The sequence below is a fragment of the Thunnus thynnus genome, chromosome 21 (genome assembly GCF_963924715.1).
Source record: "Thunnus thynnus chromosome 21, fThuThy2.1, whole genome shotgun sequence".
Taxonomy (NCBI): Eukaryota; Metazoa; Chordata; class Actinopteri; order Scombriformes; family Scombridae; genus Thunnus; species Thunnus thynnus.
In genome coordinates this window covers 16,369,256-16,384,050 of record NC_089537.1, presented here as the reverse complement: position 1 = coordinate 16,384,050, position 14,795 = coordinate 16,369,256, and the positions used below count along the sequence as shown (strand labels likewise).

The following is a 14,795-nucleotide window of genomic DNA, read 5'->3' as shown; positions in this document are numbered from 1 at the left end:
ACTTTACAGGATCAAATAAACTGCCAGTGTCATCCCAATCACCAATTAGTCTCACAACATAGCTATGCGATCACTTAAACCCTCCTGTGGAAAGCACCAGAAAATCCACGATGGCGAAATTCTGAAATTACAGTCGTCTCACCTGTGGATCCGGGTTTTGAATTTCGCCTACACAGACGGTTAAATATGATTAGGTAGTTTTCACTAACGGTGATTCCTCCTTCTGCAAATCTTGCAAGTAAGATATATGATGAGTTAATAAATCTGATTAATTGCTTTAGATCAAGCTACAAAAAGGTATATGAAGTAATTTGACTTAGCAACACCTTGATCAGCAGTTGCAATCTTATAATACTGTTTATAGGTTAAAGGACAGTCAAGTCTGTCCTAAAACAATAGTCCGGTGGCCAAATGACCATTGACACATGATTTTGTTTTTGCTGTAATCATTCCTCCTGTTCATACTGACCATGAGGAGAGCCTTTCATAATGTGCTTTCAATGTGAGTGATGGCGGACAAAATCTGCAGTTCTCATTCTGTGCAAACATGCATTTAAAAGTTTATTTGAAGCTAAAATGAGGCTTCAGCCGTCCAAATTAGTCAACTGCAACTGAGCAGAAAACAAAGAGGGGATTTTTATACTGAAAAGACTGTTACTGTGGAAAATATCCACTTTATTTGACTAACTCAGATGGATAAAGCCTCATATTGTCAACACAGTTTTGCTCAAAATGAGGATGTCTTGTCCCCCCATCACTTCCATTGTAAGCACATTTGGAGGGGGTCTTGTAATGGTCAGTATGAACAGGAGAAATTATTAGAATGAGCAAAACCTGTTATATACCTCATATACACATACCTTTGCCACTTGCAGACACCATGGAAACTTGCAACTTTTGAGGCAGAATACAGATGAGAGACAACGATACATGCAATCACATGAATCTTTTGCATAACAATTATTCTACTCAGTCAGAGTCAGCTTCAAAAAGTTGGCAGTAAAAACATGAATAGTTCTCTGTTATTTACTAAGAGCCCTTTTTGAAATTCTGCCTTAACTGATTAGTTACAATTACAGACTTTTAACAGAGGAGGATTTGTGTCTAATACTGACTTCCTGACATATAACCATTATAAGGTCCAATACAGTGAGGCTGTCGTTCTTCTCTCTTTGATTTCTGTGTCTTCCTCTCTGCCACATCTCCAGACCTTGGTCTTGAAGCAACATTTAGGAAATAAGAGGCCTCACAAATTTGTGGAGGATCATTTTGTGTCATCAACTACCGAAATGCAAGCAGTCAGGTAAGAGTCTTCTCATTTAAGACATCACCACCAGAAATAAAGAAGATAATTAGTAACATTCTACCTCTAACAGAACTTTGAATTTTAAAGATTTGTTGAAGTGTTTTAGGAATACAATGTTGTTTTAGAACTAAATGCCACATATAAACCAAAAAGAATCTGGAAAAACAAACAAGCAAAAGCCTTTTATTCATGCCGCTTTGAGTACTAGCTGAAGGAAATTGCTACTTCAAGTCAGTTCAGACAGAAACTGAAATATAACTTAAGTTGCCAAGTCAATTCAAAACCTATGACCTTTAAGGTCTTATAATATGATGACTGTGGATTCTGACATTCACAGTTTTGTATTATGTGGTAAACCTCACCCACCTTGTAATTTCGTTGCTGTATGTTTATACCAACATGTTGCATAAACAGTGATGCTTACTTACTTTTTTAGTAGGTAAAATTGGGTTTCAACATTGTGTTTGGTGTCAACATTCCCCTTAACTCTCTTCTAATCGCTTCTAACCCCTCAGGTCTCTGATTATCCCCAAGTGGTCTTCAGATGTGCATCTGGAGGGGAAGACAGCTATAGTAACGGGTGCCAACACAGGAATAGGCAAAGAAACAGCTAAAGACCTGGCTAGCAGAGGCAAGAAAGACAGAAAAAAATGAATGCTGAGGCTCTTATTATTTCTGACAAATTCTTCTTTCAGTGTGACTCAGATTACCTGTGTGGAAATATTTTAAGCCTAATTCCTGCAAGGATAACACATATGATGAAGTGGCTTAAGCAATAAACTGTTGAATGTATTGAAATGAATAATGTTCAGAAGCATAACCATTGCTGGTTTTAATAAAAGATAGTTAAATACATATGAGACCAGAGAATACCGCCACTTATAAACACTGAGATGAAGATAAATGTTTAAAAAGTAAGATCACCACCTTACCTAGTTCAAATTTCAGCATGCATGTACATGCAAACACACACTTCCCCTATTAAGAGGTAATAATCTCTCTAGGGGCACGGGTGATTTTGGCATGCAGAGACATGGCAAAAGGAGAGCAAGCGGCTCGAGACATCATGAGGGAGGTGAAGGGAGCCAAGGTTGTCGCCAGGCAACTGGATCTGTCTGACACCAAATCGATCTGCCTGTTTGCTGAGAATATTTACAACAGTGGGTGGCACATGCACACACACACACACACACACACACACACACACAAATACATGATTGTAATCCATCTTTTAAAGATTAAAAAACATGGATTTTGTTTTCCAGCTGAGAAGGCTCTTCACTACCTGATTAACAATGCAGGAGTGGCGATTTGTCCTCACGCCATGACAGTGGATGGATATGAGATGCAGTTTGGAGTCAATCACTTGGGTACGAGATGAAAATGTTGAAGAAATACAGCAGGTTTGGCAAGGAAATTTGGGGCCTGTTTTTGATTAAAATAACTACAGAGTTTTTTTGGGTCTCTGCCAACTGCCCTCATTACTTTTTACCCTGCAGCACTAGAACAAATGATCATATTTTTCTAATCTTCTCACACACTCTCACCCTCTCCAGGTCATTTCTTCCTGACTTTCCTGCTACTTGACTTGCTCAAGCACTCTGCCCCATCCCGGGTCATCAACGTGTCGTCATCAGCTCACTTCATGGGCAAGATCCAGTTCGATGACCTGAGCGGTGAGAAGGACTACCACCCTGTCAGGGCCTATGCACAGAGCAAGCTGGCCAACGTACTGTTTACCAGAGAGCTGGCCAAAAGGACTGAGGGTACATAGGGTGTGTGTGTGTGTGAGAGAGAGAGAGAGTGAGATTATGCACTATGTATGCTTGTCTTTATGTCTCTTTCTATGCCTCTCTGTCTCTCTCGCTGTACATAAAAAAATGGATCTGCATCTTAAGCCCGTGTGAGAGTCTCATGCCTCAACCACAACCGCTGTGAGCAAGAAACAGAGCAAGGAACAACATGTTTATAGAAAAAAAAAACAGTCTTTAAAGAAATAATTATTGCTCTACTTATCACACCTTGTCTGTGTGTCTCACTATTAATCTTACTATCAATTTCCACAGAGGTAATAACAGTACGAGTAAATTATTTTGTTTTATTGTCATTTGTTATCATCAACTTACCAACGTGTGGATTTTATTCATATGTAATTATTGTATCAGGGGTTCTGATAATAAGCTAAATCATTTTGTTGTTTAAATTTGCTGCATTATGTAATCAGTGTTTGATAATTGTTAGGTTGTTGTCTGGGGTTTTCTTTTGAACAAAACAATATTAACAATATAATAAGATAGAAAAGCATTCAAGGTTCTGAGAAGTTGGCGTCCACATCGACCCATCTGAAAGAAATTCAGTTCGTGGTCTCAGCTCTGTGCTCAGTTCATCCCATTGCTTCCAGTTGTAGGTGTGATGGCTTACTCGGTGGACCCTGGCATGGTGAACACTGAAATAACAAGGCACATAAGGCAGCCCCTTGTCGACATATTCAAAACCTTCGGTTTTCTGCTAAAGACTTCGGCAGAGGGAGCCTACAGCATCATCTACTGCACCGTAACTCCTGAGAACCAGCTGCTCACAGGAGGATACTACAAGTGAGTCTGTGGTGTTATTACACAAGCAGCAAATTCTCAGATGAGTCAAATCAGCTGCCCAAAGCCACTTAGGATGTGAAAACAGAAGAAGCAGCATCGCAACACACATTGGAACAATAATGCCAGTGTACTTTAAGTAATGACAATAATAGCCTTCTTGAAAAGATGTCAGATGCAAAAAGTGTTTTGTTGGCACTTAGTAGGATTCTTCATCATTGATCTCCCTTATTTATTCTGTACCAATCACAATGGAGAAGGATTAGATAAAGAGAAGCACTTTAAACTCAAATTTATACCATGCATATGAGGTAATGACTCAATCTTTCCTTTCCTTTCCTTTTTCCTTTCAGGGACTGTGCCATTACAGAAAGCTCCAGGGCAGCTCAGGATGACGGCACTGCCTTAAAACTGTGGGCTGTGAGCTGCCACCTGCTCGGCATCCGCTGGAGATGAACTCACAGACTTAAATACGCTCCTCTGCATGTTATGAAGCAATATATGCATGTGCATGTGTGTGTACAGTGATACCCTTAATACTACAAATTATAAAACGCATGCTTCTAAGTTTTACTCAATGCTGAGAATGTTATGTATGTGATGGACATGAACTGTGTAAGCAGGCACACAGAATATCAAAAACAGACCTTATTTGGAGCTGAAACGGTAAAAGTCGGAAAAGGCTGAGATGCTAATAGATGAGTAATGGAAATGAATGCTGATTCTAATAATAAAAAAATACCACTGATATCCCAAACTGATGATTATTCTCATGTTTTATTCTTTAACTCAGATGTCTGTCAGATGTCTAAATGAGTCATTCGGTATATTTGCAACATATTATAATTATTTTTCATTTATTTATTTATTTATTTTTACAGCACAGCTAATTTTGGAAATCCTCATGACTGGATTAGGCATTTAGTAGCATGGTCCATCTGACCTGGGAGGACCTCAAGTGGCCATAAAGCAATATTGCAATACACCATAGTCAACTGCTACTACTGTTGCTGGATTTCGATATATTCTTCTAGTAATAGTAAATTAAGCATTTATTTATATCATCTTATGGTTTTTGTAATGTTTTTATATCTATACTTTCCAAACATGCAGATATGTTTGGCATGCTTGAGATTTTGTACTACTCTCTTGGGGCAGCTCAGCTCATAACTTGTGTTTCTCCGACAGCAGGAGGCAGCAGGAGAGCCTCCTGTTTCCCCAGCCTGGAAGTTGCAGCTCGCTTCTGATTGGCTCAGCAACGATATTGTAATGACAAACGCGGCGGGGCGGGGGAGAGAGATGACAAGCACGACACCAATTGATGAACTGTTGTGAAGACTGAAAGAGCCACATTGTGCATTTCTCTCTGCTGAAGTGTCTCACTGGTCCTGAGGTGGAAATTTGTTGTTGCTCTTTGAGGAAGGATGTACTGCAGGTAGGAAAAGGAAAAAAAAATAGGAGCGGTAACAAAAAGCAAAGGTTGGGTGGTTTGCTCTATTAATAACAGGAATTTTAAGTAGATTACACCACACCGTGCCACCAGATTTGGCACTAGATTAGATGTGTGTAAAAATCTTACTATTAGTCGAACCAGGTTTTTTTTTTCTGTGCTGATAAAACATTGTTATGCGAACTAATTAAAAAGCTGTAACCACTCTACTGCATGTGTGATTGATCCTTATATTCTTGCAGGAAAATATCCAGGTATTTAACGCACCCAGTTCATAATCAGGCAACATGAATATTGTATGTACAGGAAATAGCAAACACTAATACGTGCTTTAATCAAACACAAAATGTATTTTGAATTCCTTCAGTAGTTTTTGTGAAACAGTCACTGTAACTATGGATGAATTTTCAGCATGCTTTTGTCACAGTGGTTCCAAAAATTTCTTCACTTTTGTGGAAAATCTCACTAAAGATCAAAACAGTGCTGTGACACGTTTTATGCAAGTAAATCATGAGCAGCAGTGCCAGTAATGATTAGAAACATGGACAAAAATGATACAGTTATGAATATGTGTTTTTCTGTACAACGTGGGGGATTTTATTTTCTGATGTTTGACTAGTTGTGTGTGTTTTTCCAGGAGTGTGTGTTGTTGTAACCGCTGGTCATCTGAGGACAGGTTAGATGGGAAAACAGTCATCATCACCGGAGCCAATACTGGTATTGGCAAAGAGACAGCCAGAGACCTGGCAGGAAGAGGTACTGCACACACTTGTCTGTCCAGCTGTGTGTTTAATTGGCTATCTGTCTCCCATCTGTCTCACTCTATTTCTGGCTCAGTCTTATTGACTTGTTCTTGTGTCTTTGTTGGGTTTTTTTTCCCCACTTTTTTTTTCTTCCTTTTTCACAAACTTTCTAACTCTGACTTACACATTCCACTCCTTTCCATGGAATTAAGAGCTCCTAATGCTTGAGTGGTTTAAAGCTATAAAGCATGATCTTTAACTGGGCCCTCTGTCCTCAGACCTCCACCATAGAATCCTGCTTACTTGTGCACTTATTCAATGTGATTATATATGCAGCTTTTAGTGGGAAAATCAAGCTGTTTCTAACTTAACCTATATGAGTCTTCTTGTTTATTCTCTATCGTCAAGCGATTTTATTACTTCATTATAGCTAATTTAACCTTTTACATATATTTTATTAATTTTCAAGAATGCATCCATCCCACAACTAATACCAGAGGCAGATAGGAATTTGTGTTGACCAAAAGCATGAGCAGCGTGTTGCTTAACACTTCACCAACTGAGTGAAAGACAAATAGCAGTGAGGGAAGACAGACGAGGCATCAAGGGGACAGAGGGAGCATTGTGAGGGTCTGCTCCCCTCCCGAGCCAGACAGGCAACAAAAGAGAGATGGGAGGGTGCACCCAGCAGTGCACACACGCACACACACACACACACACACATGCAGCGTGTGTGATATGAAAACTGGTTCTGCATACATGATTCAGTTTGTTCATTCGGCTGCACTCGAGAGGCTCAGCATGGCATCTACCTCCTCTTTTGGAAAACAACCACCATGCATTTGTGTGTGTGTGTGTGTGTGTGTGTGTGTTTTTTTTACATACATGTTCAAAAATTTGCTTTGAGGGCAAGCAGGGATCATGTTTTGTCATATGTGACCAACAAATAAAACATGAAATAAAATTAATATTGATACAGAACAACATGAGAGATATGAAAAGTAAAAAAAAAACAAAAAAAAAACAAAGATATGACAGAAAGAATGATCACTGCCAGAGGAAAGTAATAACACTGTGGTTCTTGTTTCTGGAGAATTCTCTGTCAAATTACGGCATCACCTTTCAGTAAATGGGATTATGTAATACACTGATGACAACATAATTAGATTTGCTTAGAGATTTGTGAGAAAAGTTGGTTGCCCTCGGGCACAGCATCCTACCAGGGATATCAAACTGAATCTCAACCTTTGTTTTTTAGGTGCATTTACCATGTTGACCAAGTGAAATATGCATATTACTGAAAATGAAATATGCATATTACTCATCCATGAAAAAAGTTGATGTTTGATTATTGAAATGAGGGGGTGCTATCATAATTACATATTAATAAATGTTTGAATTTTCACAATATGTGCAGGCATGACTCATGTCATTATATGCATGTTGCCCCTATTTGCATATTGACATTATTTATACATGCATGACACTGTGTAATCATCTGATGGATGATCTTTAACTTGACTCAGTGTAACCCTCCGTTCTCGCAGTTTGTTTACTGTTTTATTTGACTGAGTGAACTTGGCTACCGCAGAAATGTGGGAACAATTGGGTTTTCCCACATGGGAACAGCAGGAGAGAAACAAAGACACTGTGATGGGATACAGACGCTATGCTCCAACTGATTAATGGCTCTCCTCCTCCATAATTGCTGTGCACTGCTGCTATTTTGTATGTGTGTGTGTGTGTGAGTGTGTGGTGTTGAGGTGGTGGGGGTGGGGGTGGGGTGGGGGGGGGAGTTGTCTGTCTATTTGTGAGTTTGTGTGGGTATGCATGCGTGTTTTTGTGTGTCTGTGGGTGAGAGAGGGAGTGAGTGTGTGTGTGTGTCTCCTCAAAGGCCCCTTTCTGGGCTCATTAAGGAGAATGCATCGTAATTTGCGTCAGAGGCGAATGAGAATGGGAGAGTTGAGAGGGACTTGTGCTCATGTGAGCGGAGCGGTTGGCTAAATGAGATGCTGAGTGAGTTCAGAAAACATTAGAGGATGATCAGAAGTACACTGAGAGATTTAGGTACTTCCACTTTAATTAACATGTGTAGCTCTGGATGCCTGCAAATGAGGAAAGCTTTAGTACTTTTGAGGTAATAAGCTGTGAAGGATTAAAAGAATATTTACCTTAATATATGAGTTCATATGAATGGTATAACGGAAAAGCTGTAAAAATATCTGTTATCTTTGTACTGTGATTTGTCATGATTGAATTGCAGCACAAATTTAAAGCCTCAACTAAAACAATAACAGAGCTCACATGTCCAGCTGTCCATCTTCTGTATACTTGCTTATTCTTAGTGATTCTTATATGCCCAGTCTATTATGGACACTTGCAACTAGCACTGTACTATGGATGCAACTTGAAATATATTATCTCAACCATTCTCCCTTGTTTCTCAGGTGCACGTATCATCATGGCGTGCAGGGACCTGGAGAGGGCAGAGGAGGCCAGGTCGGACATTTTGGAAGACACAGGAAATGAGAACGTGGTTATCAGGAAACTGGATCTGTCTGACACCAGGTCTATTAGAGCCTTTGCTGAAATCATCAACAAAGGTAGCTAACAGACCATTGATATCATTATTTTTTTGATGATTAATGTATTTGGTTGGCAGATTTGCTTGCTTCACAACTCAAAAAGTATTTTTTAGACTCATGCGGGGCAGATTCAGAGAGGAAGGATATCAGCTCTTGTATGGTCATTACTGTACTGCACATACATTGATGTTTCTGGGAAATATTTTGACTAACTCTTCACTATATTGCAATGTTCTTTTTAGAGGAGAAACAAGTGAATATCCTGATAAACAATGCAGGCATCATGATGTGTCCCTACTCCAAGACTGCTGATGGGTTTGAAATGCAGTTAGGAGTCAATCATTTGGGTAAGTCATTTTGGAAGTTAAATTATTTTACAGTCTATCTTTGAGTGTTTTGATAATAATAGATTGTCCCATTAAAGAAGCTAAAATGATTTTTATTTGACATATTTTGTGGTATTAACAAGCTGCACAGAACATGTACAACCAAGCTGACCAACATATCAGCTAGGAAAATGAACCAGAGTTACTGTTTTCTTCAAGCTGTCAGTATTTCCCATGTATTGGACCATGGCATTCTTCCAAATGATCTTTTCCTCGGTGGTATTTTTGTCACAGGCTGACAGAGACAAGAACACGCTGTGCTTGAGCATGGTCACCCACACACATATGCGCACACACACACACACAAATACATACACATACACATACATATGTGTACAGCCACGAACTTCCTTTACGTGTATATATGTACCTTCAATGAGGATAAACTCGGCTTAAGTCAACAGTAAAACAGGAAACAGAGAACAATAGTGGGGAGAGCAAAAACACTTAAACCAAACCCTAAAGTGTCCCTCCGTATGTGACGGTTGTGGCACTGTGAATCCTACACAAAGTCAGTCTTTGCAAATATTTTCCATTGCTTCATTTTATCTCAAGTTAGTCGGTGTATGAAATAACATACTGTGATACTGTACTTATCCTATCAGTAGGAATAAATTGTTAGATAGAGTGAGTTGTTGATGACAATTCTAGCCAGCTCTATGGGTGGCAATTTCCACCCATAGAGCTCATAATGAGGCTGAATGTTTGGCAAACAGGAGAATTGTTTTGTGAGAAACAGTAGGCAAAGAGATTAAGCAGTTGCACCAATTGTACATGCGGGACATCAAGATAAGAATGACATGTTCTCTATGTTAGATTTCAAATAGTTGTTTTCAGTCAGCTTGCCAACTCCAACTGTGCGTGTGTGGTCATTATGACCATCTTATCAGCATCATAGAATCACATGGAGTCAAAAGTACACCACAAACTAAAGATACAGCAATATTATCATGATGTATACCTTTAACCCTGCATAGAGAGTGAGAACGCTGGTCGTGGCGAGAGATCAGAGGAGACCACTACAAAAACTGTTACAGAGAGATCAGACAACTTTGACCCTGCATGTTTCAGGAATAGCTACACAACTACAGTATAACAATCAAAACAACTGTAAGAAGCAAATTAAAGCTGTGCATAATGTGCACTTTATAGGAGCTCTCTGTAATTTTGTCTTTTTGATGAAAAATTACATGATGTGGTGTGTTTTTTTCAGTTTCTGGTGATTGGCTGGTAGTAGGACACACTAGTGTATGTCTCCTCTCACATTTGAATAGGAAAAAATGCCAACAGAGGATGTATTTGGTTGTGAAAGTATCAACTACTAAAAGCCTCCTTCTTTTCCTCTTTGCACGACTTCTCAGTACAGGAAATGTATCAAATTATTTTGTGTTCAGTGGGTGAATCACCCAGTCATATCTGTTTATGTTTTTGTACTCCAGATATACTCCAGATTGGATTATCACACCTCCTGTGGTGTATAAATTGATCACAGGGTGGTGTAGTCACCTCACTGTATTTGGTGTGATAGTTGTTTGGGTAGTGTGAGACAACAACCTTAAAATATCTCCTGACTTTCCTAAGGTCACTTCCTGTTGACTTACCTGCTGCTGGACCTCATAAAGCGGTCAGCCCCGGCCCGTATTGTTGTTGTGGCATCGGTGGCACACACCTGGACTGGGCTTCACCTGGACGACATCAACAGTGATAGGAGTTACGATACCATGAAGGCCTACGGACAGAGCAAGCTGGCGAACGTCCTTTTTGCACGCTCACTAGCGAAACAATTGCAAGGTGAGAAGTTTTCAAGGAATAATCGCTTATGTACATGTCACAAAGAAGTAAATAATTAACTACAGATTTTTGTTTTAAGTATGATTCACTAATTTGTCTTCTAGCCACAATGTAGGCATAAACGACTTAACACACAAACACACATAAGTGTTTGTGCATGTTAAATCGTTTTTTTTTTCTTGTTCTGAGGTTGCACAACAATTACATATGAATCTGATTTTCACTGGAAACGACTGAGCCATTTTGTTCAATCCATTGTTCTTTTGTTTTGTTATTTTAGCTTAATGGCCAAGAAATGAAAGAAATTGCTTTAATATGACAACTCAGCAGTGAGTCAGTTCATTCTCTAGACCTGGAATTTCCAAAACTGAGTCCATTATGATTTTAACTCAGAAACAAACAGATGAAGAAGACATTAAAGGTAAAATGTAAAAAGGTTAATATGGCTATTCTATTTTAATTTACAAATATAATGGTGTATGCTCAGTCACTGAAACAGCTACTGTTTCAACAAGAGGCATGTTTTGCACAGAAATATGTGTAAATTGTATGTAAAATTATAGGAGAATATGCAGATGTGAACTAAAACTTGTTTGCATGTGTTGACATGAATATGTGTGTAGGTGGTTATGCACATACTTAACTTGTATGCGTGTTGCAGGTACAGGGGTGAGCGTGTTCTCTCTGCACCCGGGTGTGGTGCAGTCTGACCTGTGGAGGCACCAGCACCAGTGTATCCAGGTGGCAGTGAAGATCTTCAGGGTTTTCACCAAGACAACAGTGGAGGGAGCGCAGACCACCATCTACTGTGCCGTACAGCCAGGCCTGGAGAGTCAGAGTGGAGGGTACTTCAGGTACAAAGTGAATTTCAGCTAACCGACAATTGGTTATACAAGTGCTTTAAGTGTGCTGGCTTCATGCTGCTTAGTATTTCTACCTGCTGACAAACAAAAGGTCACACTGTACTGTATGTAGTTGAGAGTTAACAATTTTATTCTTATTTAACAAACACAATGGAGCACACAGTGAGTAATGGCCATTCTCTGTCCTTATGTGTGTTCAGTGACTGTGCTCCCGCAAGCTGCTCAAGAACTGCTTCTGATGATGATTTGGCTCAGAAACTGTGGGACATCAGCTGCAACATGCTTGGCATCACCTGGCAGTGAATAGCTGCAAATGAACTGTACAGGGAAGCATATTGTATGCTACTGTATGTATACACATCATCATTCAAACAGCACTGTTAAGCACTTTTATAGAGACATTAATGTTACTGTTACTGTTGTGGAAAGGATGCACAGTATTTTATGTCTTTAAGTACAGAATAGTCCAAAAGATTTTTGACCCACATGACAAACTGTTAGAATTCACTGGCAGTATTTTTTGCAGAATTTGAAAAATGTTTAAACAATTTTGAACTGTATTTTTACTGACTTTCACTATCTGAAGTGGGCATTCTTAGTTTAGTTGGTTTTGTATCTTGAGTGCAGATATTGTCTATCTTTTAAAGATGTTAGCTTGATAGGCTCACTTTATGTCTGCAGTCAGTTTAGCTCAAGTGTGACAGTGGGATAGTTTTTGACATTGAAGAGAACAGTGTGGCTTCAAACTGTCTCCAAAATTACTTTATCAAAGAAATAACTGAATGAAATACTGTACAATATGGCACACGTGCAGTATTGTGATGACAATTGAGACATGTAATAGGAAGTGAGTACATTTCTGCTTTTAGAATAGCACTTAGAAAATCTTAATGTAGATTTATTGATTACTAAAAATGAATGAATTAATGTGCTTTTGTTGGACAGTTTTGTGTTATGCAATATGCAGTTTCAGCTGAGGAAGCTTCAGACTAACAACATTCTCTATGATGTGGCTGTATTGAGGTGATATGTGTCAGCATGTTGGAGTTTTCAGCACAGCTGAATATGTTAATGTGACATATCTTCTATATACAGTGGTGGAAGAAGTACTCAGATCCTTTACTTAGGTAAAAGTACCAACACAGCAACGTCAAAATACTCCATTACAAGTAAAAGACCTGCAAGAAAAATCCCACTTAAGTAAAAGTACATATGTATTAGCAGCAAAATATAGTTAAAGTATTAAAGTAAAAGTAGTGGTTTGGTCTCTCTGACTGATATATTATTACATATGACATCATGAGGTTATTAATACTGAAGTATCAGTTTGTAAGCAGCATGTTACTGTTGTAGCTGCTGGAGGTAGATCTAGTTTGAACTACTTTATATACAGTTCGCTAGTTTAGTCCAGTGGTTCCTAACATAGAGGTCGGGTCCCTCCAAAGGGTCACCAGATAAATCTTAGGGGTTATGAGATGATTAATGGGAGAGGAAAGAAGAAAAAACAAAGTTCTGATACACAAATCTGTTTTCAGTTTTTGGACTTTTTCTCTAATCTTTGATTTTGGTGAAATATTGGATCATTTGAATATTTATTTAAATGAAACCATGTGAGAAGTTTAGAGGGAAAAACGACAGTTTGATGATGCCAAAAAGGTTGGAAACCACGGGTTTAATCTTTATCAATGTGTTGTATTTTAAATGCTTGTTATATTATCCATTGTGTCAAATCTTCATTTGAAAAGTAACTGAAGCTGTCAGATAAATGTAGTGGAGTAGAGAGTACAGTATTTCCCTCTGAAATGTAGTGGTGTGGAAATATGAAGCAGCATAAAATGAAAATACTCTAGTAAATTGCAAGTACCTCAAAAATGTACTTACGTACAGTACTTGAGTAAATGTACGTAGTTACTTTCCACCACTGTATACTGTCTACAATTTGTACATAGTGTAAACAATCAATCATACAGCAAAGTTCTGCTTTTTTTGTTACTTTTAAGAGTTACTATATACAGTATGTGGATTCTGAGTATATTTATGTGATGTTACCATTTTCCATGTTCTTGGGTTGACATTTCCAGAAGCAGTAACATGTGATTATGGGATGCATTTCACCTTTGAGGGTGAAGAGATTAGGTAAGCTTAGTGTATTAATATTTAGAGAATAGGGGTCTTAAAGTCTTAGCCAGTACCACCCAAACAAATGACTGAATTGTAATGTGACTTGCTCCATATGATCAATTCATTAAAGTGACAAAAGTAAAAAAAAGAAAAGAAAAGAAAAGAAAAGAAAAAAAGAGTTTGGAGACTTGTGTTATGTATGCAAAGCAATGTTAGGTTTTATTCACTGGTCTAATAGATGGATGCCTCATTAATGAATGGTAAACAGTATGAAGAATGCAATGGACTGCACCACATGGACTTTTTTGTACTAATTTGGCACTTTTGAGTATTTATTTTGTGGAACAAAGATAAAGAGAAATCATCTAATTAGAAACCATATCTTAATCTAAATCACATGAGGGAGTATGTAAGACCAAAGGAATGTGGCATGAGCAAGTGGAGTGGCTACAGGAGTGTGACCAATGCTCCCTCACAGTGTGGGATTAAGACTAAGGCCTAATTGATCACAAATAACTACCCGATCAGTCATCAGTCTTTTGTTCAGTGAAATGTACTCTATTTTCAGAAGCAGATTTGAAATCTGTTACATGACAGTTAACGAACTGACAATAAAAATATTGCTTTATTACATAGAATTGTATTATATACTCTGCACAAGTGCATTGGCTGACTTATAAGTGTAAATGTCATATACTTATTATGACAACCAGTGGAGGCTGGTCCATAGAGGCAGAGGGGGTTGCTCCTCCTCTATTTTTTGAGAGGCAACAGGGAGATCAAAATATAAAAAAGAATATTTGATTGAAATAAACCATTACCAAATCTCAGTATTATTTATAAAATATTTTTTCTCTCTTCTTTGGAAAAAATCCATTATTGAAATTCTGTTTAAACTGCTTCAACAGCGACACCTGCAGGGCAGGAGGAGGAAGGGCAGTGTGTGTGAAGTGGTGGAG

At 38.5% G+C, this 14,795-nt stretch overlaps 2 protein-coding genes across 2 annotated transcripts; both read left to right on the top strand.

Annotated features, from left to right (window-relative positions):
- Positions 1-1,289: 1,289 nt before the first annotated feature.
- On the top strand, positions 1,290-4,593 carry si:dkey-73n8.3 (uncharacterized protein LOC100150965 homolog). Its single transcript, XM_067577965.1, has 7 exons — positions 1,290-1,303; positions 1,822-1,937; positions 2,311-2,466; positions 2,572-2,676; positions 2,863-3,072; positions 3,708-3,900; positions 4,251-4,593. The coding sequence occupies exons 1-7, from the start codon at positions 1,290-1,292 to the stop codon at positions 4,351-4,353; spliced, it is 897 nt and encodes a 298-aa protein (XP_067434066.1). The 3' UTR covers positions 4,354-4,593.
- Positions 4,594-5,196: 603 nt separating this feature from the next.
- On the top strand, positions 5,197-14,526 carry zgc:112332 (uncharacterized protein LOC553712 homolog). The gene is made up of 7 exons (XM_067577964.1): positions 5,197-5,332; positions 5,985-6,103; positions 8,538-8,693; positions 8,918-9,022; positions 10,643-10,852; positions 11,514-11,706; positions 11,916-14,526. Exons 1-7 carry the CDS (start codon positions 5,322-5,324, stop codon positions 12,016-12,018), a joined length of 897 nt encoding a protein of 298 aa, XP_067434065.1. The 5' UTR covers positions 5,197-5,321; the 3' UTR covers positions 12,019-14,526.
- Positions 14,527-14,795: the final 269 nt, after the last annotated feature.